Source organism: Orycteropus afer, unplaced genomic scaffold (genome assembly GCF_000298275.1).
Source record: "Orycteropus afer afer isolate SDZICR_OR568_19922 unplaced genomic scaffold, OryAfe1.0 scaffold00079, whole genome shotgun sequence".
Lineage (NCBI taxonomy): Eukaryota > Metazoa > Chordata > Mammalia > Tubulidentata > Orycteropodidae > Orycteropus > Orycteropus afer.
Genome location: NW_006921666.1, coordinates 6,524,613 through 6,551,096, shown reverse-complemented (window position 1 = coordinate 6,551,096; position 26,484 = coordinate 6,524,613). Strand labels below are relative to the sequence as shown.

Genomic DNA, 26,484 nt, shown 5'->3' with positions numbered 1-26,484 from the left:
CTACTTGCTGAGTGGCACCATCTCATCATGGTAGTCCCTGCGTGGGCCCCTTTCTTATTCTTCCTGGAAACTCGCTGGGGAGACTCAGAGTTACAGACCTCTCTGTGTTGGAGCCCTGACTCCAGAGGGTGGAAAGAGTGAATCTCTCATGGACCCTGCACTCCCATCCTGCTTAGGTTTAGGGAGGGTCCCAGCACATTGAACAACCGAATGTGAGAGGTTCCAGGGACCATTTCTATGTCTGGCTCCCGCTTGAGCTGTCATGAGGTTGTTTAGGGAGACCCATAGGGGATTATTCCTATACCTGGATCTGTGGGAGACAGACCAGAGGACCCTGTCTGCAAGAGATGATCTTCCCTATGGGCCTGTGTCTGAAAGCCCAGCCTTAGAAGGTCATTCTTTCTGCTGAAGGTGTTGCCACCTCTGGGACCCTGGAAGAGGAAACAAAAAGTCCAGGGTGAGGAAGAACTGGTCCTAAACTCCAGAAAGCAGGAGTCTGGTCCTGGCTCTGTCCCTCTCTGGCTGTGTGACCTTGGGCAAGTCATTTAACCTCTCTGAGCTTCAGTTTTCTCATGTGCAAAATGAGGATGTGGTTTAGATGAGCACAGGGCCTCTTCCAGCTCTAAAACTGTAAATTTGTGTGAATGAGTCTCAGATCCTTTTCTGAGATGGTCCAGAAGACACTGGATGCTAAGGAGGAGGAGAAAGGATGTGGGGTGGGAAGGAGGGGCTGACAGGGCCAGGTGTGAGTGGTAGAGTAGGTACAGCACAGATGAAAAGCCTAGAGGCACCAAATACAAGCATAAGTGCAAAGCAGGTGACCGTGTGCAGATGGCTTTCTGGACAGATGCTGCAGGTGTACTGAGGATGAAATGACAGGTTCATTGTTCACATAAACCTTTAGTTAAGCAAATGATGTACAGTGGAAGCTTTTGTGGTTTGAGGGGGCTATTCTCACATCCTTCTCCCCTAAGAGTTCAGAACTAGTGACAAATAGATAAAGGTGCTGAAGAGGGAACCAAATTTCCCCTTTATTTACTGGTAAAGCGGAGGGAGGACGCAGCTTGGACTTGTGGCCAAAATTTGCTTCCTACCATGTCCCACGCTTAACATCTAGACTTTAGGACATGAAGGCAAGGGATTGTAAGTTATCCTCTAGGGCCACTTCTTGGTGGGTAGAGCCCAAGACAACACAGCTACATGAACACATCAACCGCCCAACAGAGAAGTGTGGTCTGATGGAGCAGGTCTCCACCATCTCCACACATACACCCTCTCCATGGGAGGAGGCAGGGAAGGTGGGAGAACGGGTCAAAGATTTCCCCTGGTGTTTCCAACACTGGGGAGGTTTTCACTGTATGCCCTTGTGCAGAAAGGCAGGGACAGGGAGAAAATGATTTCTTTTACAGGACTGGAATTCAAGAGCAGTTTTGTACTTAAAACTCTACTTCCAAGGTTGGTTAAAAGCCAAGGCTGCATATCTGATCTACACATTCCCATAGCCTGGTTTGTAATATGTGGTCAGTCACTGGATGGACGGATGGGTAGGCAGATGGATGGGTAGATGGCAGGTAGGCAGAAGGCCTTTAGGGGACCAGGTAAATCTGTTTTTACTGGCAGACAAGCTTTCTTTACTGGCATTTATACCTTGAAAGGACTCTTTCTCACCCATGAACTTCCCCCGGAAAAAGAAGGAAGAAATAAGGATTCTCCTGGTTCACCTGACTGATTTACAGCCTTCCTTTATGCCCGGGTCAGTCTTCCCTTCTGTGTCTCGCAGAGCTTTAATATGCCTTTGCTCTGAGAAAGATTTTGGAGGGATTTTCTGGTAGTGAGTTTCACTGGGAAAACTCATGCTGATTAATTCCGTCTCCTTTGATACTAGACACACACACACACACACTGCACACTCACCTTTCACTTGGATTTGCTTCATCGTGTATTCAGAGTACCTTAACAAGTATACAGAATAGACGTGTGATTGGAGAGGAGGCACCGTGCCAAACCAAAAATAGCTCCCTCATAAGCAGGTGCAAAGGTGCTCGAGATTCCAGTTACGATCCATTCTCTTGGAGGCAGTTGTGTTTCAGTTTCATTCTCAGCTCCACCAGTTTTAACTGTGCAGCACTGAGCAAGTTACGTTTCTCAGCCTCGGCTCTCTCTGCTATGTAATGGGCTGACCTGGTCTCGTGGGGCCGATAGAGGGATGATCGCATGCCTAGCACATAGCCCCTGCTGAATACAGATTGCCTGGGTTTGGGTTTTGAGTCGCTGGGTGGTGGTAAGCAAAAGGTTGGAGGTTCGAGTCCAACCAGAGACATCTTGGAAGAAGGCCTGTGAGCTGTTTCTCAAAAATCAGCTACTGAGACCCCTGACACATGTGAGGACACCATGAGTCAGGGTCAGCTGGGCAACAACTTTTTTTTTTTTTAATGATTGGGTTAAGCATTTGAGCATTGCCCTCTTTCTGCTCTCTTAAAAAAGAAAAAAAGCAAACACCAACTATAACCTTGGTGTGAATTATTTGGTCAAGTTTTCCTGTATAACAGGATAGACTTAAGGGTGGGAAGAGCAAGTGGGTGGGGCACCGTGGTGAAAGAAGGGACCAGGTCCTGGCAAGACATGGCGTCGTAAGCTCCGCGTGGAACCCTTTACCTGGCTGACAGCTGTGTTCCCGCTCTTCTCCCTCCGTCTCCAGGCTGGACTGCCGCTCCTCCTGCTATGATGCCTGGGCAGATTCCGGACCCTTCTGTGACTGCAGGCTCTCTGCCAGGGCTCGGCCCCCTAACTGGCCTTCCCAGCTCAGCTCTGACCACGGAGGAGCTGAAATACGCCGACATCCGCAACATCAGTGCCATGATCACCCCCTTGCACTTCCTGGAGGTGAAACTGGGCAAGAGACCTCAACCAGTGAAAAGTGAGGTGAGCCAGCCATGTTAGCTCAGGCAGAAGCTGGGGACAGAGGTGCCCCAGCTCTGGCCTTCATTCGCTTTGCTGCCCAAAGGGGGGTGTGAGGATCACCTGTGTCTGACCTATAGCTTATTAAAAGTGCAGAATCCCAGGCCTCACCTCAGACCTTCTGAATCACAATCTGCATTTGAAGAGTCCCCTGGGGATACACACACACACACACACACACACACACACACACAAGTCAGATCCAGCTCATAACAACCCCTGCTTGGGTTTCTGAGGTGGTATCATTACAGAAGTAGATTACTCCTTCTTTCTGAGGAGTGGTTGGTGGGTTTGAACCGCCAGCCTTCTGGATACATTCAAGTCTGGGAAGCACTGGGCTGGTTAAGCAGACTACTTAACCTGTCTATGGCTCTTCAAGGGTTCAGAGAAGGATGATGATAATAATGACCAGTAATATTATGGCCATCTCTCTGGGGTGTTGTGAGCATCAGGGGAGATGGTGGCAGTGGACACATGCTGGAATGCACCAGGGCTCCTCTAAAAAAGAGTGGGGTGTAAAAGAATCTATATGACTGCCCACTGTCAACCTTTTACTAGAACTGGTAAAATGCTCACTCTCATTTGACTGTGAAATGATTGGTATAAATAGTGTTACTCCCAGAAAATAAAGAAAAAGCAATTACAAACTCAAAAAAAAGCCCCACAAAAAAAGCATGGGATGCCAATAGTATTGGCTTATCTTTAAAAATCATATTACTAGTGACATCATTGCCCCCACCCATCTGGCCCCAGCCGGGAGCTGAATGAGGGAATTTGGAAGAAGGGTGACGTGGCCTCCCTTCCCAAGCAGAACTGGTCATGACCTTAGTCACCCAGCGTGGGGTTCCATAGATGGGGTTTGTAAAACCCCGACCCCCAGAGTAACCCCACTGTAGCCCCTTGCAGCTGCAGCTCTCACGAGTCTTACTTGTGGAAGAACAGCTTTTCTCTGGGGACTGGTGAGGAGTTCCCAGCTGGCTTAGCGTTGGTGCTGTCCACGCCCCCAGCTACTTGCCCAGGCCTGGCACTCCCACCCCTGATGTGCCCCTCGGCAAAGCCATTTCTTGATAGCCTGAAAGAGTAGCTGCCCAGTTGGAAGGCAGAGGGGGCCAGTGGTGGAGGTGGAAAGGTGGCTGGGGTGTGGAGGGCAGGGGAAGCAACTGAGCATCAAGGGTCCAGCAGCTCTGCCGGGCTGGGAGTGGTCAGGCAGAGGAGTGTCTGGATGGGGGCTCGTCATAGGACGGAGCAGGGAGGCTTGGAAGTTTCTGAGGGAAGCTCTTTGCGATTGTGGTAGATATATATATAACAAAACATTTGACATTTCAGCAATCGTCACAGGTACAGCTTACTGATACTAGTTATGTTTATCATGTTGTTCAACCATCACCCTTACCTGCTCCTAAATTTTTCCATCCCCCTTAACAGATGCTCCAAGCACAGTGTCCACTAAGCCTGACCCCCGTGAGGGAGGGACTTTTGAATGAGCAAGGTGGCTGGGTACCGGAAGGGGAAAGTTGGGTGCATTATGCAACTACTGCTCTACCCGCACCCCACCTTGGGTACCCTAAACACTGGAAAGAAGGGTGTGGGCTGCTGGGGCTTTGGCCAGGATTGCAAACTGGCCATTTGCAGGTTCGATCTGGCTCTCAGAAGTGTTTTGTTTGGCCCACATAGTGTTTGAAAGAAACCTGAACCAACGTTTCACTTGAAAATGTGGATTTTAATCTTTGGTTAAAAAATTGGATGATCTGGTGACATGGTGCCCTGTTCTCGCATGACAGCAGCTGAATGGAATGGAGAGGCCCACTTCACTCCTCTCTCCACTTTGCCGCCGGCCCCCACACCTCCCTATTGTCTCCATTCTGCTTCCGCTCTTATTTTCACTTTTGCTACCCTGGCTGCCTTCATATGTCTTAACTGCCTGACCCTGACATTTAAGCTCAAGACACCTAGATTAGGTGCATTGTAGGTGCTCACTAAAGACTGTTGATCACAAGATGAGAGTGACTGTAATTATATGCTTCTGAATTGACTGGAAACCAGCACACTGTTGGTAGCACTTCTTGGCTATTGAGTTCTGTAGTCTTCATGAAACCAAAGAAGCTCTGGTGGCATCGTGGATAAGGCATTTGGCTGCTAACCAGAAAGTCAGTGGTTCAAACCCACCAGCTGCTCTGCAGAAAGGAGATGGGGCTATCTACTTCTGTAAAGATTTACAGCCTCAGAAACCCAATGGGGGTTGCTGTGAGTCAGAATCCACTTGATGGCAGTGAGTTGGGTTTTTTCATTCTTTATGAGGACTCCTGTCATTTGGCCCTCTGCTTTCCGTGTTTCCGGCCCCCTAACTTGAAATGATCCATTTCTAAGTTGTTCCACAGTGTAGAGGACATTGAAGGCTACTAGGTGAGCAGCTTCATGGGAGTGCTGAGTCAGTGGGGTTGATGAAGAGCCAGGTGCCTCGGGCAGGGGCTGGCCCAGCTGGGATTTGCCTGGGAGGGGGGCAGAATCACCCTCTCTCGCCTCTGCAAAAGGTGCTGGAGGAGCTTCCTTTTTTTGGAAAAGACCTTTATTTGGGTAGGGTATTTTTACATTTCACAGACACCCCAAATTTGTGGCATATGCCCTGTATCTGACAGTGACGTCCTGTCCTCACAGGCACCCACAAATGCTCACTATCTAGGCTGTGAAAATAACAAGCCATTTTTAGGGCCTATTTGCATGTCCTCTGCCTCGTTGTCAGCCTGCAGGTTTGTGAGGGTGGAGAGGCAGGACAGGGCAGTAGAGATTCCGCTTTGTCGAATAAGGACAGCCCTGAATGGGAGCTGACCTCCAAACGCTCCAAGGTTGGACTCAAGGGGGGCAGGCATGCTAAGTTTTAGAGCAATTAAAAAATAAGGGGATGAGAAGAGAAACCTGCAGCTGAGAAACCCCATTTTCTGAAGGCTTATTTGCATGTGGCAAACTGCCTCTAGTGGATTTAAATTGTCACTTTAGACTAGTGAAAGTCTACTTTTGCTTCTGTTAGGTGCTGTTGAGTAGCTCCAACTCAAAGCAACCCCATGGACAGTAGAACAAAACACTTCCTGGTCCTGTGCCAGCCTCAAAATCATTGCTTTTACATTTGAATCCACTGCTGCAAGCCACTGTGTCAATCCATTCTTGTTGAGGGTCTTCCTCTTTTTCCGCTCTCTGCGTTACCAAGTATGATGTGCTTCTCCAGGGTCTGGTCCTTCCTGATAACACATCCAGAGTATTTGAGATGAAATCTCACCATCCTCGCTTCTAAGGAGCATTCTGGCTGCACTTCTTCCAGGACAGATTCAGTCATTTTTCTGGCAGTCCGTGGTATATTCAAGAACCTTCGCCAATACTATAATTCAAATGCATCAGTTCTTTGATCTTCCTTATTCATTGTCTAGCTTTTGCATGTATATGTATATGAGGTGACTGAAAATACCATGACTTGGGTCAGGTGCACCTTAGTCCTTACAGTGATATCTTTGCTTTTAACACTTTACAGATTTAGCAGATTTGTCCAGTGCAATCCATTGTCTGATTTCTTGACTGCTGCTTCCATGGGCATTGATGGTGGATCCAAGTAAAATGAAATCATTGACAACTTCAGTATTTTAAGCATTTATCGTGATGTTGCTTATTGTCCAGTTGTGAGGATTTTTATTTTCTTTATGTTGAGATATAATCCATACTCCAGGCTGTAGTCTTTGATCTTCATCAGTAAGTGTTTTAAGTCCTGTTCACTTTCAGAAAGTAAGTGTGGTAGTTCAGTTTGTGTGTCAACTTGGCTGGGCCTGGTTGAGTGGCTGGGCAGCTGGATGTAGTATTCCCCATGATGAGACTGGTAATCAACTCCAGGGTGGAATCTACTGAGAGCAGCTGAGTAGCTGCCTTAGGGAATGTGGTTTGCTTCCTGTATTTAAGCAGAAGCCTTGGTCAATGGTCTCTAGCCTATGGCATGCTTGGACCCTGCAGGTAGCCATGTCATTGTTCAGCAGCCTGACCTTGCTCTGCTGACCTTGGGACTTAAAATGGAGTTGAGTTAATGGCCTGCTGTGTGGTTGGTAACATTGGAAGTGTGCCTTTTTACTTGTCATCCTTGGGCTTGGCAGCCTCAGCAGCCAGCAGCTGTCTGAGTGAAGAAAAACCTCTAGGTTCAGTGGGCCGGGAGCTGGAGGCAAAGCTGAACCCCAAGGTTGAGGGGCTTTCACCCAGCCCCTAGAGCCTGGCACTTTGAACTCAGACTTAAAGACTCCAAACTGTAAGAGAATAAACTCCTGTTTGTTAAGTCCATCCCATTTGTGATATATTCCTGTCAGAGCGGCACTAGGGAACCAGAACAGTAGGGTTGTATCATCTGTGTATTTGTTAATTGTGTGTTGTTAATGAGTCTTCCTCCAATCCTGATGGGGGAAGATCTATGTGTTTTCTTCTTCAAATAGTCCAATTTCTCAGATTATTTGCTCAGCACATAGATTAAGTGTGGTGAAAGGATACAACCCTGACACATGTCTTTTCTGATTTTAAACCATGCGGTATGCCCTTGTTTTGTTCTTTGGCCTCTTGGTTTGTGTACAGGTTCCACATGAGCACAATAAGTGTTCTGGAATTTCCATTCTTCGCAGTGTTGTCCATGATGGGTTATGAGGCATATAGCTGGATGCCTTTGCGTGGCCAACAGGACATAGACAACGTCTCTCTGGTATTCTCTACTCTTAGCCAAAATCCATATGACGTCAGCAATGAAATCTCTGCTTCCACGCCCTCTTCTGAATCTGGTTGGAGTTTCTGGCAGGTCCTGTTGATGAACTGCTACCGCCTTTTTTGATTCTCTTCAGCAAAATTTTACTTGGGTATGATATTGTTCCATAATTTCTGCATTCTGTGGGATCACCTTTCTTTGGAATGGGCACAGATAGGCATCTCTTCCAGTCAGTTGGCCAGGTAGCTATCTTCCAAATTTCTTGGCATAGGGGAGTGAGCACTTCCAGCATTTCATCTATTTGTTGAAACATCTCAATGGGTATTTCTTCAGTTCCTGGAGGCTTGTCTTTTGCCAATGCCTTCAGTGAAGCTGGGACTTCTTCCTTTAGTGCCGTTGGTTCTTGATTATGTGTTAACTCCTGAAATGGCTGAACATTGACCAATTAACTCTTTTTGGTACAGTGACCCTATGTATTCTTTTCATCTTCTTTTGATGCTTCCTGCATCATTCACTCTTTTGTCTGTAGAATCCTTCAGTATTGCAACTTGAGGCTTGAATTTTTTCTTCAGTTCTTTCAGCTTGAGAAATGCTGAGCGTGTTCTTCCTTTTTGATTTTCTAACTCTTGTTAGAGATTTCTGTTCAGCTCTTTTACTTCATTTCTTCCTTTCACTTTAGCTCTCTACGTTTGAGACTGCTTCAGAGTTTCAGAGACTCTACTGACATTCATTATGGTCTTTTTTTTTTTTTTCTTTTTAATGACCTTTTGCTCTCTTCATGTATGATGTTCTTGATATTATCCCACAATTTATCTGGTTTTCAGTCATTAGCGTTTAATGTGTCAAACTTATTTTTGAGATCGTCTCTAAATTCAAGTGGTATATACTCAAGGTTCTGCTTTGGCTCTTGTGGACTTGTTTTCATTTTCTTCAGCTTCAACTTCAACATGCATATGAGCAATTGATGATTGTTCTGCAGTTGGCCACTGGCCTTGTTCCAACAGATGATACTCAGCTTCTCTAACGTGTAATCAGTTTGATTTCTGTATATTCCATCTGGTGAGGTCCACATGTATAGTCACCATTTATGTTGTTGAAAAAAGTATTTGCAATGAATAAATCATTGGTTTTGCAAAATTCCATCATATGATCTCCAGTGCCATTCCTATCACCAAGACTATATTTTCCAGCTGCCGATCCTTCTTTGTTTCCAGCTTTCACATTCCAATTGCCATTAATTATCAATGCAGAATTGATTGCATGTTTGATCAATTTCAAACTGCAGAAGTTGGTAAAACTCTTAAATTTTTTTCTCATTGGCTTTGGTGGTTGGTGTATGAATTTGAATAATAGTTGTATTAACTGATCTTCCTTGTAGGTATATAGATATTATCCTATCACAGACAGCATTGTACTTCATCATAGATCTTGAAATGTTCTTTTTGATGATGAATATGACACCAAACCAAAAAAAAAAAACCTCATGGTCGTCAAGTGAATTCCAACTCATAGCAACCCCTCCTTGGGTTTCCAAGGCAGTATCACTATGGAAGTAGATTGCCCAGTCTTCCTTCCAAGGACTGGCTGGTGGGTGTGAACTGCCAGCCTTCTGGTTAGCAGTCAAATGCCTTAGGCATTACTCTACTAGAGCTCCTGAATGTGACACCATTCTTCTTCAATTTGTCCTTCCCAGTAAAGTGGACCATATCATTGTCCAACTCAAAATGGCCAATATCAGTCCATTTCAACTCATTAACGCTTAGGATATTGATCTTTTTGCATTCCATTTCATCTTTGAAAATTCCCAGTTTTCCATCATCCATATTTCATCCATTCTATGTTCTGATTACTAAGGAATGTTTGCAGCTATTTCTTCTCATTTTAAGTCATGCCACATCAACAAATGAGAGTCCTGAAAACTTTACTCCATCCACAACATTGAGGTCAACTGTGCTTTGAGGAAGCAGCTCTTCCCTAGTCATATTTTCATCTGAGGGTTTCATCTCAGCACTATTTTAGATGGTGTTCTATTGCTATCCATAACGTTTTCATTGGCCCATTTTTTCAGAACTAGGTCACCGGTTCCTTCTGCCCAGTCTGCCTCAGTCTGGAAGCTCCTCTGAAATCTGTCCACCATGGGTGCTAGTCTTTTAGGTGCTGGTGACATAGCTTCCTGCATCACAACCACGTGCAAGCCACCACAATATGACAAACTGACAGACAAGTGGTGAAATAAGCTCCTTGCCCACATTTATTAAATATTTAATATGTCCCTGGTCCTGTGCTAAATGCCTAATATACCTGTTCTCATCTGCTCCTTACCCTTCCTGTTGACCAGGTTATCCCCCCTTTTGTTGTTGTTGTAGGTACTGTCGGGTCAGTTTCAACTCACAGCAACCTTATGTGCAAGAGAACAAAACACTGCCCAGTCCCGCACCATCCTCACAGTTGGTGCTGTGCTTGAGCCCATCGGTGCAGCCACTGTGCCAGTCCAACTGGCTGAGGGGCTTCTCCTTTTTCACTGAGACTCTGCTTTACCTAGCATGATGTACTTCTCCAGGGACTGGTTGCTCCTGACAATCTGACCAAAGTGTAAGAGACAAAGCCTGACCATTCTTACCCTTAAGGAGTATTCCAGCTGCACTTCTTCCAGGACAGATTTGTTTATTCTTCTGGCAGTCCATGGTATACTTGCTATTCTTAACACACCATAAGGAGCTCTGGTAGCATAGTGGCTAAGGCACTTGACTGCTAACCAGAAGGCTGGCGGTTCAAACCCACCAGCCACTCCTCGGAAGGAAGGTTGGGCATTCCTACTTCCGTAGTGATACTGCCTCGGAAACCCAAGGAGGGGTCGCTATGAGTCGGGGCCGACTCGATGGCAAACAACAACAACAACAACAACACACCATAACTCAAATGCATAAGTTCTTCTGCACATGCATATGAGGCTACTGAAAATACCATGGCTTGGGTCAGGTGCACCTTAGTCTTCAAAGTGACATCTTTGCGCTTTAATACTTTAAAGAGATCTTTTGCAGCAGATTTACTCAGTGCGATATGTCTGATCTCTTGACTGCTGTGATCCAAGTAAAATGAAATCCTTGACAACTTTAGTATTTTCAGCATTTATCATGATGTTGCTTATTGTCCAGTTGTGAGGATTTTTGTTTTCTCTATGTTAAGGTGAAATCCATACTGAAGGCTTGTAGAGAAGGCAAGTTTGAAGTGTAGGGAGGCAAGTTAAGTCACTGAGGGTCACGCTGCTGCAAAGTAGCAGAGCTGAGGCCTGAATGATGGTGGCAGTGATGGTGTGGTTGGTGTGTGCCATCAAGTCAGTTTCTACTCACAGTGATCCCGTGCCACAAAGTAGAACTCCCCAGTAAGGTTTTCTAGGCTGTAATCTTTACGGGAGCACGTCACAGGTCTTCCTCCTGTGGAATGAGTCGGTGTGTTTGAACTGCCAACCTTTTAGTTAGCAGCTGAATCTTCACTGCCGTGCCACCAGGGCTCCCTGGTGATGATGCTAGTAATAGCCATATCTCACTTGCACTGAGCTATATACACTAAGCATGGTGCTAAGCAGTCTTCATGAATTACCTCTCTCACAAGAACCCTATGAAGTAACTGTTATGTTGTTATTCCCACATTATGAATGAAGTCAACAAGGGTTAAAACTCCCTGCTGTCAAGTTGATTCAAACTCATAGCAATGCTACAGGATAGAGTAGAACTGCCCCATAGAGTTTGCAAGGCTGCAAATCTTTACAGAAGCAGACTGCCACATCTTCCTCCCATGGAGCAGCTGGTGGGTTCGAATAGCCTATCTTTTGGGTAGCAGCTGAGCTCTTTAACCATTGTGCTACCAGGGCTCCTTCCAACAAGAGTAAGAGAGGTCCAAAGTCACATAGCTGGGAAATGAGCCCAGGCAGTCTGACTTGAGAGCCAAAGCTTTGACCTTACTCTGTGATGCCTCCTGCGCCTTCTATGTCCTTTCAGGCTTCCAATCAGAGCTTTACTGGGCTGAGAGGCCAGATGAACCAGGCCTCATAATGCTCAATCATTTTGATGACATGGCCCAGATTAGTGCTTCGCCCTGCAATTCTGCAGCCTCAGGCCTATCAGACCCCAGAGAGAACGAGGCCCACATGCTGCTGCTGCTGCTGTAGGCAGCTCTGTCTGAGCTGGCTGTTAGGCCATCTGCCTTGCAGTGGCCAGCAGTCTCTTAGAGTACATCTAAAGCAGTTTAGTAAAAGAGAATTGGAGGAATTATGGTAAACGAGAGGTTTTGTAAATTATAACATGTTTTGTGCTGATATTGCTGTTATTATGTGGTTAACACATAATGTTAAACTACCTTGGTGCAAACTGCTTGCCTGAAGTCCATTTGTTCAGTAAGTATTTGTTAAGCACCTACTTTGTGCCAGGTACTGTGCTGGGCACTAGCAATTGAATCATGAACAAAGCAGACAGAGTCCTCTTTGTGTATTGTAGTTGGGGCGGCCAGGGAAGGTGTCTGAAAATAAGTAAATTAACATCCACAGGGGGTGCACACAGTTAAGCGCTTGGCTACTAACCAAAAGGTTGCAGGTTCAAGTCCACCCAGCTGTACCGCAGAAGAAAGACCTGGAGATCTACTTCCAAAAAGTCCGGCATGAACAACTCTATGGAGCATATACTCTGACACATATGGGGCGCCAGGAGTCAGGGTCAACTGGGTGGGAACCTTTTTTTAAAATGTAAAATATCAGGTAGTGATCAATATCATGAAGCAAAAGGAAGCAGGCCCAGGATTGGAGAGTGCCAAGACTGCTCATTTTGGTGGCTGGTCAGGGAATCTGGGGACATTATATTCTTGGTTATGGGATTTTTAGAGCTGTTGCTTCCTCCTTTTCCAGTATTGCTTTTCAAGAGAACTTTCCACTCTGGTTTACTCCAGAGCTTTCCATCCTTTGCTTTTCATTCTGCAGCCCCTTATAGCTGGGCTCTTCAGCCAGCCAGTCCCTATTAGCCAGAAGGTCTTGGCCCTTCCTGGGTCATCTCCAAGTGGTCTGCAGTGGCTGTAGCAGCCACACCTCTCCTGGGCCAGGAATGCATTCTCAGTAGGAGGGAATGGGAGCCAGAACCCCCAAGACATTTATCCATGTTCAGCCTGAATATAAAAAGTTGCACACATGCACCAGACACACAATTAGCTTGGTCAACAGGGCCCCTTCCCCTCTGCTCCACTCGGCAGCACTTTAGAGAGAACTCAGGAATTCACGGGAGGTTGGATTGGGTGGCTTTGTAAACTGTGATCCCCTCGGCCTATAGATGAATCTTATTTGACCCTCACAGTGTGGACTTTTTGTTAATTGAATGAATTACTATATTTAAAAGTCAAGAAATGTGGACTTTCTGGCTTCTTTAAAAAAAACAGAACATCTGGCCACTCTAGATTCACACCTTCATGTGTAACAAGAGGCTCGAACTGAGTAGCAGATGCTCACTGTCCTAACATGCAGCCTTTAGTCCATCACAGTCTCTACTACTCCCTACTGCCTTACACTCAGCCTGTTTCCCATTGTCTATGTCACCAGGCTGCTTTTGAGTTTGTGTCCTATGTAAGGTTCCAAGGTCAAGGACCTACATAGCCATCTTACTTTTGTATTTACTTCCATCAAGCCATGTTCAATATCTTTCAAGGATTGCATGTTTAATACATGCTTGTTGGTTGGTCCATTAATTAGCTGCATCAACTTGTTGAGTCACAAACTTTTTGTCTCTTGATTTTCACATCTCTCAATTCTTCCTTCAAAAGGCATGCTTCTTCTTCTTCTTCTTCTTTTTCCTATTACTGCATTTAAGCAACTTGAGGTGGAAAAAAAGAACAGTGAAAACCAAACCAACCATTCCCAAACTTGACTGATCATCAAAACCATCTGGGAAGGTCTTTAAAAATATGGAGCCACTCCTCAGAAGGAAGGTTGGGCAATCTATTTCTATAGTGATACCACCTCAAAAACCCAAGAAGGGGTCGCTATGAGTTGGGTCTGACTCGATGGCACACAACAACAATAACAACAGGTCCCACTCCAGGCCCACAGAATCTCTGAGGTTAGAGTCCAGGGAATCTGTTTACTTAGTAGACTCTGAGATGACTTGGATGCTTTCGGGAACTCAACTCTAAATTGTGCTTGCCTGTCATCAGGCTCTTCTGATCTTGTCAGGGAGCATTCCTGGGGTTTTACCTTCAGGGATCAGTGTGTGCATTCCACCGTGGGCTAGACCCTTTCCAACTGGTGCTGTGTCCTGCACATATTTCCATGTGGTGACTGGATTTGCATTCTTTTCTTGTTCAGAGCAATAGAGGAGACTCAAAGGAGCTCTGGTGGTGTAATGGTTTAAGGCATTTGGCTGCTAACCAGAAGGTCAGTGGTTCAAACCCACCAGCCACTCGATGGAAGAAAGATTAGGCAGTTTACTTTCATGAAGATTTACACCCTTGGAAACTCAACGGGGGTCGCTATGAGTCAGAATTGACTTGATGGAAGTAAGGTTTTTTTTTGAGAGAAGACATAGCTCTTAGCGGATTTCGTATTACGGGATTTCCCTAATCCTCCAGGGAGAACACTGAGATGAAGTGTGAATTTTAATCCATGGATCATGGCCTAGGAAGGCTTGTCCACTCTCATCATTAGTCTTCCCAGAATTTGTTCATAAAGAGACCAAGATGTTTCATCCGTGTTTAGCTTGAACACAAAAAGTTGCTCCAAACCAGCTGATGCTCTGGGGAAAGGTTGGCCTGCAGCATGCTTGCGTTTTTAGTGATTTAAAATGTAAAAGCATCCCACTGACATTTTTTTTTTTTTTTTTGCAAGTGTTGCATAATTGGTTTTTAATCTGTGGCTCTTTGGAATGGCATTGGCCTCCTCCTGACTCAGATGCCTTTTCTGTCTCATCCTTGTTTGGCAGAGAGATCCAATCTGTTCCTTCTTGGAACAGAATCTCCCAACTCATCTTTGAAATCTTGAATTTCCACTTTAGTTCCATCACTTTTGTTAGCACATTTTTTTAAAGCTGTTAACTTTTTTTTTTTTTTTTTAATTAACTTTGAGGAAGGACAAGTGATAACTAATGGCAGCCATGAATGAGTTGAACTGTGATTGTTGTTGTTAGGTGCCATTGAGTTGGTTCCGGTTCACAGTGACCCCATGTGACAGAGTAGAACTGTAATCTTTGCAGGAGCAGATGGCCAGATCCCATGGAACCGCTGGTTGGGTTTGAACCAATAACCTTTTGGTTAGCACTGGTGTGCTTAACTATTGTTCCACCAGGGCTCCTTTTAACTCTAATATTGAGTCTTATTTGACATCATACCCTGAACATTCATAAGGTGCCTAAAGCTCCCATTTGACATCATAGAGTGGTCACACCCATGTTGTCCTAATGCAGGGTCCCTTGCAGAAGTGGTAGTAGGAACATGGCTGGATTTGTATGTTCTTAGCAGAAATCAGACAGCTCTGAAAAGCTCAGGGGTGTTCTGTGGCTTCTTTTCAGTTTTTCCATCTGTAAACTGGCAATAATCATAGTCCCTATCTCCTAGTGAAGGGGCTCTGGCGGAGCAGTGGTTAAAACATTCGGCTGCTAACCAAAGGTTGGTGCTTCGAACCCTCCAGCCGCTCCATAGGACAAAGATGAGGCAGTCTGTTTCTTTAAAGTTTACAGCCTTTGAAGGCCTACGGGGCAGTTCCACTCTGTCTACAGGATTGCTATGAGCTAGAATCAACTCGATAGCAGTGAGTTTGGTTTGGGGGTTAGCTCCTAGTGTTGCTGTGATGATTAAAGCCTTTCACAGAACCCCTGGTACTCAGTAAGACACACAACAAATGTAAGATATGGTCACGATTCATTTTTCAAATGTGTCGACAATGCAGTTAATTTTTAGAATCAATTTGAAAACTGTTGCTCGGCTTTGTTTCCTTAAGGGTCCTTTGCCTGTGGATCAGGAGGGAGGCCTGGGTGTTCAGGGGGGCCCGGCAGCTGCTTCTTGGGCCTGAGCAGAGCTCTGGGTATGGGTGCGAGCCTCTGGGTTCAAAGCTGGCCTTGTTGCTCCTTCCCACTGCAACTTCGGACAAGTCCGCTGGTCTTTCTGAGCATCAATTTCCCCGCCTACAAAACAAGGAAGCGAAACTCAGTTTTATCATGAAGATTAAGTGAGGCACCATGTGGAAATATGACCTTGATGAGAGTGCAAGGCGCCAGCAAGTGACCTTTCTTAGGAAGTGGGTCTGTTGCTAAGTGGCTCACCCATAGTGATAGGACGGACCTTTCCAATGTGTTGAGCCTATGACTTGAGTTTCAGGGAAGCAAACAGATCTTCCTGTTTCTGGTTGTTTGGTTGTTCATGCAGTTTCGATGCAGCCCGAGTTTCAGTTATCACGAACTGTAAATCAAAAGGCTCTTCAACTCTCTTTTCCCCCAAGCTGTGTTGTGTGACCCCTTATCATGTTTCCTGCAATGTTAAGGTCATTGCTGGATTCCCATCAACCATCAGCTTTTAAGCAGCCCTACCAACTGGCCTCTTACTTGGCAGTGTTAATCTTCTCTTACTTTGGCATCCCCAGATTCACCAGCAACGTGGACTTGGTGTTGGGAAATTGAGTCCTCTCACAGGCTCTGGCTGAACAACTTGGGAGCCAGCCAAGTCTCCCCTCCACTCTACCCAAAAGGCACAAGGCAACTTGGCCTGAGGTTGGAGCATGGAGACCTAGGAGGACCAACAATTCCGGTAGGCGAGGGAGGTGCCTGGGCCTCCTTTGGGGTTAGTGACCCCTTGCGGCTGTGCACATCCTGCCCTACCCTGGAGCTCCTTGGCTGTGCTTCGCTCTGTGGCTGCAGTAAACCTTCCGAACTATAGTCTCTGCATGCCAGCCATGGCTTCCCTCTATAGCTGCCTTCCCTACGGTGTGCAGTCAATTCTGACTCACGGGGACCCCATCTGTTAGAGAGTAGGACTGCCTCATGGGGTTTTCTTGGCTGTAATATTTATGACAGCAGATCACCAGCCCCTTCTTCCACAGCTCCACTGGGTGGATTTGAGCCGCTAACCTTTAGCTTAGTAGTTGATAGCACACTGGTTGCACCATCCAGGCAGCTCACCTCTCCAACCACTGATTTATACCATTTGTAAGTACCCACCGGTGTGAATCAGGATTTTTTTTTAGTTCTGTGCAAAGAAAACAAAAGGCAGGAATACTGTGGATGCCAAAGCTGGTCTCAACCTGCAACTGTCCCACATAATCTCTGATTTAAAGGTTTTTGTATCAAACAAAGGAGCTCTGGTAGCATAGTGCCTAAGGCACTTGACTGCTAACCAGAAGGCTGGCGGTTCAAATGGCCACTCTTGGAAGAAAGACTGGGCAATCTACTTCTGTAGAGATACCACCGTGGAAAGCCAAGGAGGGGTTGCTGTGAGTCGGATTTGACTCAAGGGCAGTGAGTTTGCTTTTTTTTTGGTTTGTGTCAAACAAAATCAATCAAGTTCCTCATGAGTACAATCAAGGAACTTGATTGATTTTGTTTGATACAAACCAAAAAAAAAAAAAAAAAAGCAAACTCACTGCCTTTGAGTCGAATCCGACTGATTGATTGTACTCATGAGTAATATGTACCTTGACTAGGAGGCTGTCATTCGAACAGAACAACAGGACACTACATGGTTTAAAATCAAGAAGGGAGTGCATCAGGGTTGTATCCTTTCCCCACACTTATTCAGTCTATTTGCTGAGCAAATAATCCAAGAAGCTGGACTATATGAAGAAAAACGTGGCATCAGGATTGGAGGAAGAATCATTAACAACCTGAGATATGCAGACGATACAACTTTGCTTGCTGAAAGCGAGGATGACTTGCGGCACTTACTGATGAAGGTTGGATTATGTCTCAATATAAAGAAAACAAAAATCCTCACAACTGGACCAATGAGCAGTATCACAATAAATGGAGAGAAGAGTGAGGTTGTCAAAGAATTCACATTGCTTGGTTCTACAATGGATGCCAATGGAAGCAGTAGTCAGGACATTAGACGATGTGTAACATTGGGAAGGTCAACCGCGAAGGAACTATTTCAAGTGCTGAGGAGCAAGGATGTCTCCTTGAGGACTAAGGTGTGCCTGACATAAGCCATGATATTTCCAATTGCCTCATATGCATGTGAGAGCTGGACAATGAATAAGGAAGACCGAAGAAGAGTTGATGCTTTTGAGTTGTGGTGCTGGCGAAGAATGCTGAAAGTACCATGGACTGCTAAAAGAACTAACAGATCTGTCCTGGAGGAAATGCACCCGAAATGCTCCTTGGAAGTGAGAATGGCCAGACGTCGTCTCACCTATTTTGGTCATGTTGTCAGAAGGGACCATTCCCTGGAGAAGGATACATGCTTGGTAGGGTGGAGGGTCGACGAAAGAGGGGGAGGCCTTCAACGAGATGGATTGACACGGTGGCTGCGACGATGGGCTCAAGTATAGCAGAGATCATGGAGCTGGCACGGGATCGAGCAGTGTTTTGTTCTGCTGTGCATGGGGTCGCTATGAGTCGGAAACGACTCGATGGCACCTAACGATAACAACAACATCAAACAAAACACATCTTACTGTTTGCATTAAATGATTATAATAAGTATGTGAGACAAATGTGAGACAATTATTGTTGTTGTTATGTGCCATCGAGTCAGACCCGACTCATAGTGACCCCTCCTTGGGTTTCCAAGGCGGTATCTCTATGGAAGTAGATTGCCCGACCTTCCTTCTGAGGAGTGGCTGTTGGGTTTGAACTGCCAGCCTCTGGTTAGCAGTCAAGTGCCTTAGGCACTATGCTACCAGAGCTCCTGTGAGACAATTGTGAACCCTTTAATAAAATACCACCTTTAGCATTTAGGATTTGGTGGTAACATTTTAAAAAGAGGCTGCTACTGCTGAAACCAGTTTGAAATCCACTGGTTTATATCGGGACTCCTCAGAGTGGGCTCTGCAGAGCAGGCACGACATTTAGGAGCTCGTTAGTTCAGGTTCTTGGGTCTCTCCCCAGACCTCCTAAATCAGAGGTTTAGGGCAAATTAGAACACAGCTATCTACCATGTAGCAAGCTCCCGAGGGAATTCTGGTAACTCCCTTCATGGTAGTTGACCTCCAGCTTCCCTTCCAGCTCTGGCTGGCCCTGATCTTATCTGAGAATGGTTGTGAGGGTCTCACACCACATTTTCCCTGACAGCTGATCTCAAGCTTCCTGGAGGGATCCACCTGCCCCCAGGTATTAACTAATGCGAGCAGTCCCTGGGTCTGCGGAAAGCAGGGGCTGCTCTCTGAGTCAGCAGACACCTTAGCGTTTCCAAACCAGTTCTTTCCACATTTTGAGATCCTCAGCAGGCCTGTGTTCACACCCTAAGGGACTTCCCAATTAATTCAGCTGCTGAGCTTGTCAGTAGGGCTGCTCTTTATTGTTCTAGAAGAGAGAATCAGATAAGCCGTTCTGCTGCCAAAGCTGAAAACAAAGCCAACCGAGTAGCTTGTTGTTGTTGTTGTTATGTGCCATCGAGTTGGACTCATAGCGACCTCTCCTTGCGTTTCTGAGGCAGTACGAGTAGCAGTACAGTGGAATCCAGTTCATGGCGACCCGTGTGCGTCTGAGTAGAACAGTGCTCCGCAGGGTTTTCTGTGGCTGACTTTTCAGAAGTGTATCACCAGGCCATTCTTCCGAGGCACCTCTGGGTGAAATCGAACCCTTGACCTTTCAGTTAGCAGCTGAGTGCTTAACCATTTGTGCTAAAACCTGGAAAACCAAACCCACTGCCATCAAGTTGATTCCGAGTCATAGCGATCCCCATCGGGTTTCCGAGGTGGTAAATCTTTACAGAAATAGGTTGCTCCATCTTCCTTCTGCAAAGCAGCTGGTGGGTTTAAACCTCCAACCTTCTGGTTAGCAGTCAAATGCCTTAGGCACTACACCAAAGGAGCCCTCGTTTGCTATATCTGGCCTAGAGTTTTCAGGAGCTCTGGTGGTGTAGTGTCTAAGGCACTTGACTGCTAACCAGAAGGCTGGCAGTTCAAATCTACCACCCACTCCTTGGAAGGAAGGTTGGGCATTCTATTTCCATAGTGATACCGCCTCGGAAACCCAAGGAAGTGTTGCTATGAGTCGGATCTGACTCGATGGCAGTGAGTTTGGTGTTGGTTTTGGTTTGGTTTGGTTTGGGTCTGGGAACTGTGAAGTCCTTCTATAGCCCTGGGTAAGAGGAGACCCTCCCCCTATTAGCCTGCCTCAGTGCTATAAAGCCCTTTTTTACCCCCTCTCTGAACTTTAATCACACCCACTTCCTTGTATCTGTCACTCATGGAAGGAACCCGGGTGGTACAAAGATTAAGTGCTCAACTGCTAACTAAAAGATCGGTAGTTCCAACCTCCACAGCAGCTCTGTGGGAGAAAGACTTGTGACTGATCTGCTCCCAATAAAGACTAAAACCAAAACCAAACTCACAACCATCAGGTCACTTCATAGTGACCACCACTGGGTTTCCAAGGCTATAAATCTTTATGGAAGCAGACCACCCTACCTTTCTTCCACAGAGCAGCTGGTTGGTTCAAACCACTGACCTTTTGGTTAGCAACCAAATGCCTTAACCACTACACAACCAGAGCTCCTTCAATAGTGGTTACAGCTTAGGAAACCCTATGGGGTGGTTCTCTCTGTTACATGGGACCATTATGAGTCAGAATCTACCAGAGGGTGCCTAATAATGACGTCACTCATGGTGAAATCACCTTCCATCCTCCGGACCAGGTATCCCTGGCTATGCATTCATTCGGCCATGTCACCGTGGTGTGGTTTTTGTGAGCTGGCATTCTGTACCCGGGAAGCAGAGGTCGCCGTTCTCCACGGCAATTTGTCTGTTAGCTGTGCTTTGTGCCTGAAATAAATTGGCTGAAATCTGCGTTTTAGCTGCACACCCTGAATACAGATGAAACAGAACTGTGTTGGTGGAGAATAATTAAGCCAAGGACCTTGTTTTTCACCTTCGTGTTGAAAGACAAATGGCTTCCCAAGGCTTTCATAGGATGGTACTTGAAATGTGCTTCCTTTGGCCAACTCAGGACTTTCTCAACAGCCCTGTTCATGAATATTGCGGACGACGGCAGCGGTGCTGTTTTGTTGCAGATGGAGTAATTTTGCACAGGCTCATGTCACTCAGTTTTTTGCCATCACGCCATTGAGACATGTTACATTGCTTTTTTTTTTTTTTTAACTGAAGAATGAGTTTCAACTGTATGATTGCGTTGATAGGCTCAAAACATTTTTTGCAGAGAAAACAGATTTTTTCCCGGCCACAGATATTGTGATTCTTCCTGGTCTTTTGAGGGTGGATCAAATCTCAGGGGAGCCACTGTTCCTTTCTTTTTCTCATCTTTTGAAGTGATTGTCAATTGGGCAAGAAAATAGATTGATTGCCTGCCTAGTGAGAAACCAAATCCCACTGAAGCATAAATCTGAATCAGGCCCAGAATAGACATATTTTATCAAAAGCCATCATTCTCCAAATAGCTCTCCTTCAGCCAAAGGGTTTCCGGCAATCGTCGGCTCTTCTCGATGTTAGGCTTTCTGTCTGTGCCAAGGTGATCCTGCCCGTTTTCTGGGACTCTCTCTCGTTTTCGTAGTAAGTGTTTGCTTTCCTAAGCAGGTCTGTCTGCACTGGGTATCACCCAGCCCAGCTGGCTTTTTCCGATTGTTCCAAACACAATGCTGTCTTTTCTTAGCAGTGGACTCAGACTGTTCTCCATTGTGTTTTGACAGAGAAGCCCGTTCCCATTCCACATCCATATAAACCAACCCTATGTCTCTGTGGCTTATTGTTGAATGGATTCTCTCCACCCAAAGGAAGGTTTTTGCTGTGGGCAAGGGTGGTTGGGAGGGCCAAAGTCAGAGAAATGCTTTATTGCCGAGATGTGAGGAGATGTGAGTCCCCTGTAACTCAGCTGTCCTGAGAGATCAGCGATGGCAGGGGGTCAGGCTTTCCATTCAGACAGCAGTGGCGTCCTGGTTTGGTCCTGCCACTGTGGGACCCACTCACCAGGCTCACTTCCCTTCTCTGAATCTGAGGTCCCTTGCCCAAGGACACAAAGCACATCTAGGATCTCTGGTCTTCTCAGTTCTGGAACCTCTGGATGGAGCAGGGCACAGCCCCAGCGCTCCCTGCCGCTGCCTACAGAAGCTGGTGCAGGGAGGCCCTCGCTCATCCACCTGTACCTGGGGCCGGGAGAGCTGAGTGAGCCATCTTGGCACAAGAAGCCCTTGCCTTTGCCAGCTCTTGTCCAGAGCCTTCACTTTGTGGTTGGCTGGGCTGGTTTGATGTTTTGACTGAGCCTGGGGTCCAGTGTGTGGGTTTGCTTATATGTGAATGAATTTGATTTTATATTGGGGTTTGGGACGGTTGGAGTGAGGTGGAAAGAACACTGAGCCGGGAATCAGGGTTCTTGGGCAAGTCACCAACTCTGTGCTCAGGCCTCCTTTCCTCCTCCTAAAAACAAGCAAGCAGAGACACTGTTGAGTCAGTTCTGACTCAGTGACCCCGTGTGTTTCCCAGTGGAACTGCACTCCATAGGGTTGTCAATGCAGTGATCTTTCAGAAGGAGGTCCTCAGGCCTTTCTTCCAAAGCTCCTCTGAGTGGATTTGAATTGCCAACCTTTTGATTCGTGGCCAAGCACTTAACCATTTGCACCACCCAGGGATTCCTTCCTTTGAGCAAACATTTACTGAGCTCTACCACTTGCCACAAACTCTGCAAGGTGGTGAGCACACAAAACATAGCAAGACACAGACTTTGCCGTCCTGGAAACTCCCAGTCTAGCGGAGGAGATAGGGACTAATGATATAACACAGCTCGGCAGGAGCTTGGAGAAGCTCAGGGTTTGGTGGGAGGCCAGAGCTGGGGGACATCTCCCCAGACTAGAGGGAATGAGATTCAGGGAGGACTTCCTGTAGGAGGTGATGTGCAAGCTAAAGAACAGGATGAGAAGTAAGCCAAGGGGCCAGCAGGAGCAAAGGCATGGAGGTCAAAGAAAGTAGGAGATCTAGAGAGACAGACTCAGGAACACGGAGTAGGGTTTGGTTAGACTAGAGGTAAGACGGGAGTGGAAGCAAGTTACAAGGAACCTTGTTTGGCATAGTAACGGGCTTGGACTTTATCCTGAGGATGCTGGGGAGCCCCTGCAGGCTAGCAACTGGGATGGGATGGAGGGTAGTCCTGCAGGGTCAGTAGACTTCTTAGGAGGCAGTTATAGTGGCACAGGGTGGGGGGATAGATTGTAAAAAGCGACAGTGAGATGGCGAGTGGGGAGCAAACCTGAGAAAGGTTTAGGATATAGAATTGAGTGGCCTTCGTGGTCAAATTTGGAGGTAACGAGGGCCAGGCAAGGGATGGGGCCTGTAGTGAATGGGTAGGTGATGGTGGATTCTGGGGTGGAGAATGTCGCTGAAGGGACCAATTGGAGAATAAAGATTTTGATGTGTTCAGTCCGAGGGGCTGAGGGACAACCAGGCTGGGCTGTCCAGCTGGCAGATGGAGGTTCACGTCTGGAACTAAAGATCCAAGTGGCATTTGTATATAGGCAGCAGTTGAAACCACATGAGCCAACAAGAATGCTGCTGTGTAGAGAAGAGTATGGATGATGGTGTGTATAGAGTGCAAAAAGCAGCAGACCAGGGACGGGGCTCTGGGAAACATCAACCCGGAAAGGACAGGAGGGAATTCTAGGCAAGAGATGGCAAAGGAAAGGACAAGGAAGTAGGGACACACAGGTTCCGAGTTAGGGATTGAGGCTGTAGAGAATCCAGGAAAAGGGGGTGATGCATGGTGAGAGCTGGGGGCCCCTCGGGATGGACTTCGGGGTCCTCTAGGCTTGTCAGCCAGGACCCAGCCCCTGCCCTCCGGCGTGAGCCGGGAGCGATCCGCCTCCCTCCCTGGGCCTCGGTTTCCTCACCTGTAAAATCTCGGAATTGGCCGGGCTGCTTGGGAAGCCCCTCCCTGGCTCTATTCCAAAAAGCAGAAACCTCTGTCAGGTTTTTGTGTCCTTCCCACATCCCTCTCAGTCTGGCAAACACGGACCTTGAAAGTTGGGTGAATAAAAACCGAGCCAGAAGGGACTTCTGGGAGGATTTAGCCCAGCCTGCCTTTTGGAAACCAGTAGGATGTGTGCCTTTCCCCGTTTGGCAGCCTCAGGCAGGCACCTTGCTGAACCTCAGTTTTCTTACCTGTAAATGAGACCCCTGATGACCATCTCTGTTGCTGTTGGGTACCATAGAGTTGACCTGACTCACAGTAACCCTGGATGACAGAGTTGAACTGCTTTCCTATGCTGTGATCTTTATGGGAGCAGATTACCAGATCTTTTCTCTCCCAGAGTGGTTAGTGGGTTCGAACTGCTGACCTTTCAGTCAGCAGCCAAGCATTTAACCATGTGCCACCTTGTTGTTGTTGTTATTTGCTGTCGAGTCGGACTCATAGCGACCCCTCCTTGGGTTTCCGAGGCAATATCACTACGGAAGTAGATTGCCCCATCTTCCTTCCAAGGAGTGGCTGGTGGGTTTGAATTGCCAGTCTTCTGGTTAGCAGTCAAGTGCCTTAGCCACTATGCTACCAGAGCTCCCTCACTACGGAAGTAGATTGCCCCATCTGCCTTCCGAGGAGTGGCTGGTGGGTTTGAACTACCAATCTTCTGGTTAGCAATCAAGTGCCTTAGGCACTACGCTACCAGAGCTCCCAGCTGACACACTCAGCTGCTAACCTAGAGGTGGGAGGTTGGGGAGTTCCCAGAGGCAACTCAGAAGAAAGGTCTGGTGAGCTTTTGGAAAATCAGCCATTGAAAACTATATGGAGCGGTTCTGCTCTGACACAGGGGGGTCATCATGAGTCAGAATTGACTCAGTGTCAACTGGTTTTTGGTTTTTAATACTCAGCTTACAGAGGTGTTTGCAGGTTAGTGAAGTGGGAGCTCTTCTGTTTATTAAAGATGATCCATGGGACCTAAGAGATGGACTCATTGACCCAAGGTCACAGATTAGGGCCCAAGTTCACAAAGGAGGCCATTGCGGTGACTGGAGTGCAGGCCTTTGACAACCAGCCCCACCGTCGCTTGCCAGAGGTCATAAATGCACAGCCCACGGGTGGTGCAGCCCACAGATGTGTTTTGCTTGGCTTACACAGGGCTCTTTCCAAAATGGAATCAGTTGCCAACATTAAAACTTTGGCGATGTTGCGTTACAAATTCATCTTTTCAGTTGGTCTTGAAAATGTAGAAGAGCTGGCAGCACGGGCCTCCATTGCACTGGGGCGAGTTGGGGTATCCCCTCTGGGGGGACACAGCCCCATTCAGCCTATCTAGCCCTCTTCCCTCACCAACAGTTACTTTCTTGATCCGTAGAGGTGAGTTTGCAACCTCATTCCGGACCGGCCATTTGTGTCAAATTTTCTTTCACAGCCCTGCCTACTGCTCCCTGGCACAGCCCAGTATTTCACAGCTGAGATTCAGACCTTGGCCATGTGCGGTGAGAGGGCCTGGCAAGGGGAGATGGGAGAGAGGAAGACAGAATTTCCAACAGCTCAGCCTTTGGGGAGGTGATTGTGGGGAGGGTCTGGCCCCTGCAGGCTGTAGAGAGTCAGCGGAGGTGTTGGACACCAGCCTCTAGGGTTTCCTCACTCCTCCCAGTGCAGATGGGAGGAGGAGGCACAGGGGTCAGGGGTGGGGGGCTGTGGTCCAGCCAGCTGTCTTGCCCCTGATCTGCCCTATTTCGTGTGGGGGTAGAGGAATGGGGAGGGACCACTGTCCCTGGCTCTCTGCAGCCATGTTTATGTGGGGGAATGTCTGGTATGTTTGGTATTTGGGTGTTTACTTCCCAGGGTGCTTGTGGGTCCCTGGTGTTGAAATGTGGCTCCTCTATGCGGAGGGGGGCACCGGGGAGTGAGTGCAGGGCCTGGCTTTCTGCTCTAGACCCAAAATGGCTAGATTTGGAGGCTACAGGGCTGTTACTCCAGGCCTGCTCATTGACCACTCAGAGGCCCTGAAGCACCTCTAGCCTGTGCTCCCCCTCCACCCAGGTCTCCTCTCTGGCTACATGCTGCCTTGGAAAGGCTGGCTGTATAGCAGCTAGCACTAGTGCAGCTTCCCTGGCCTTACCTGCTACCTGGAAGGAAGGAGGGAGGGAGGGAATCTGTCATTTACAGAAGTCTTCCTGTGTTCCAGGCTCTGGGCTGGAACTTAGCCTCGTTGTCACCCTGTGCAGCAAGGCTCAATGCCTTCCTGACTAGAAAGGAATGGAGGCTCAGAGAGGCCAAGTGACTTGCCCAGGGACACACAACCTGTCCATTGCAAAGTTTCTGGGGAACTCAGGCCTCTAAGCTGTCGATCCAGATACCATGACCTCAGATAAGCCAGCTTCTCTCTGCCCACGGCAATAGTATGAGAGAAAGCCCCTCCTTCCATCCACACTCTAGCTGCCTGCTTCTTTTTCTGTTTCTCTTTTCTTTTATTGCTTTGTCCATTTGAGAGTTTCAATATTTGCAGTGCCTTGGGTTGAAAAGTGCCATTTATTTTTCTGATGCCATCTCTCAGTGGGTCCCGCAAGATCTGCTTTTGAAGATGCTTATAAAAAGCCAGCATTCAGAATTACATCTGGGCTACTATTGTCACTGTGTGAAACTCCTGTCGCCTGCAGATGAGGCCTGAGAAACCAGAGCACTGGGGATAATGAAGCAGGAGGGGAGTGGGTGAAGCTCCTCCCT

The 26,484-nt window shown here is 47.1% G+C and overlaps 1 protein-coding gene across 1 annotated transcript in view; it reads left to right on the top strand.

Annotated features, from left to right (window-relative positions):
* Positions 1 to 2,718: 2,718 nt before the first annotated feature.
* JDP2 (Jun dimerization protein 2) overlaps positions 2,719 to 26,484 on the top strand; it is a 42,811-nt gene continuing 19,045 nt past the window's right edge. The window contains exon 1 of the mRNA XM_007941354.2: positions 2,719 to 2,922. Coding sequence (XP_007939545.1) covers positions 2,722 to 2,922 — 201 coding nt within the window. The 5' untranslated portion in view covers positions 2,719 to 2,721. The remainder of the gene's footprint in view (positions 2,923 to 26,484) is intronic.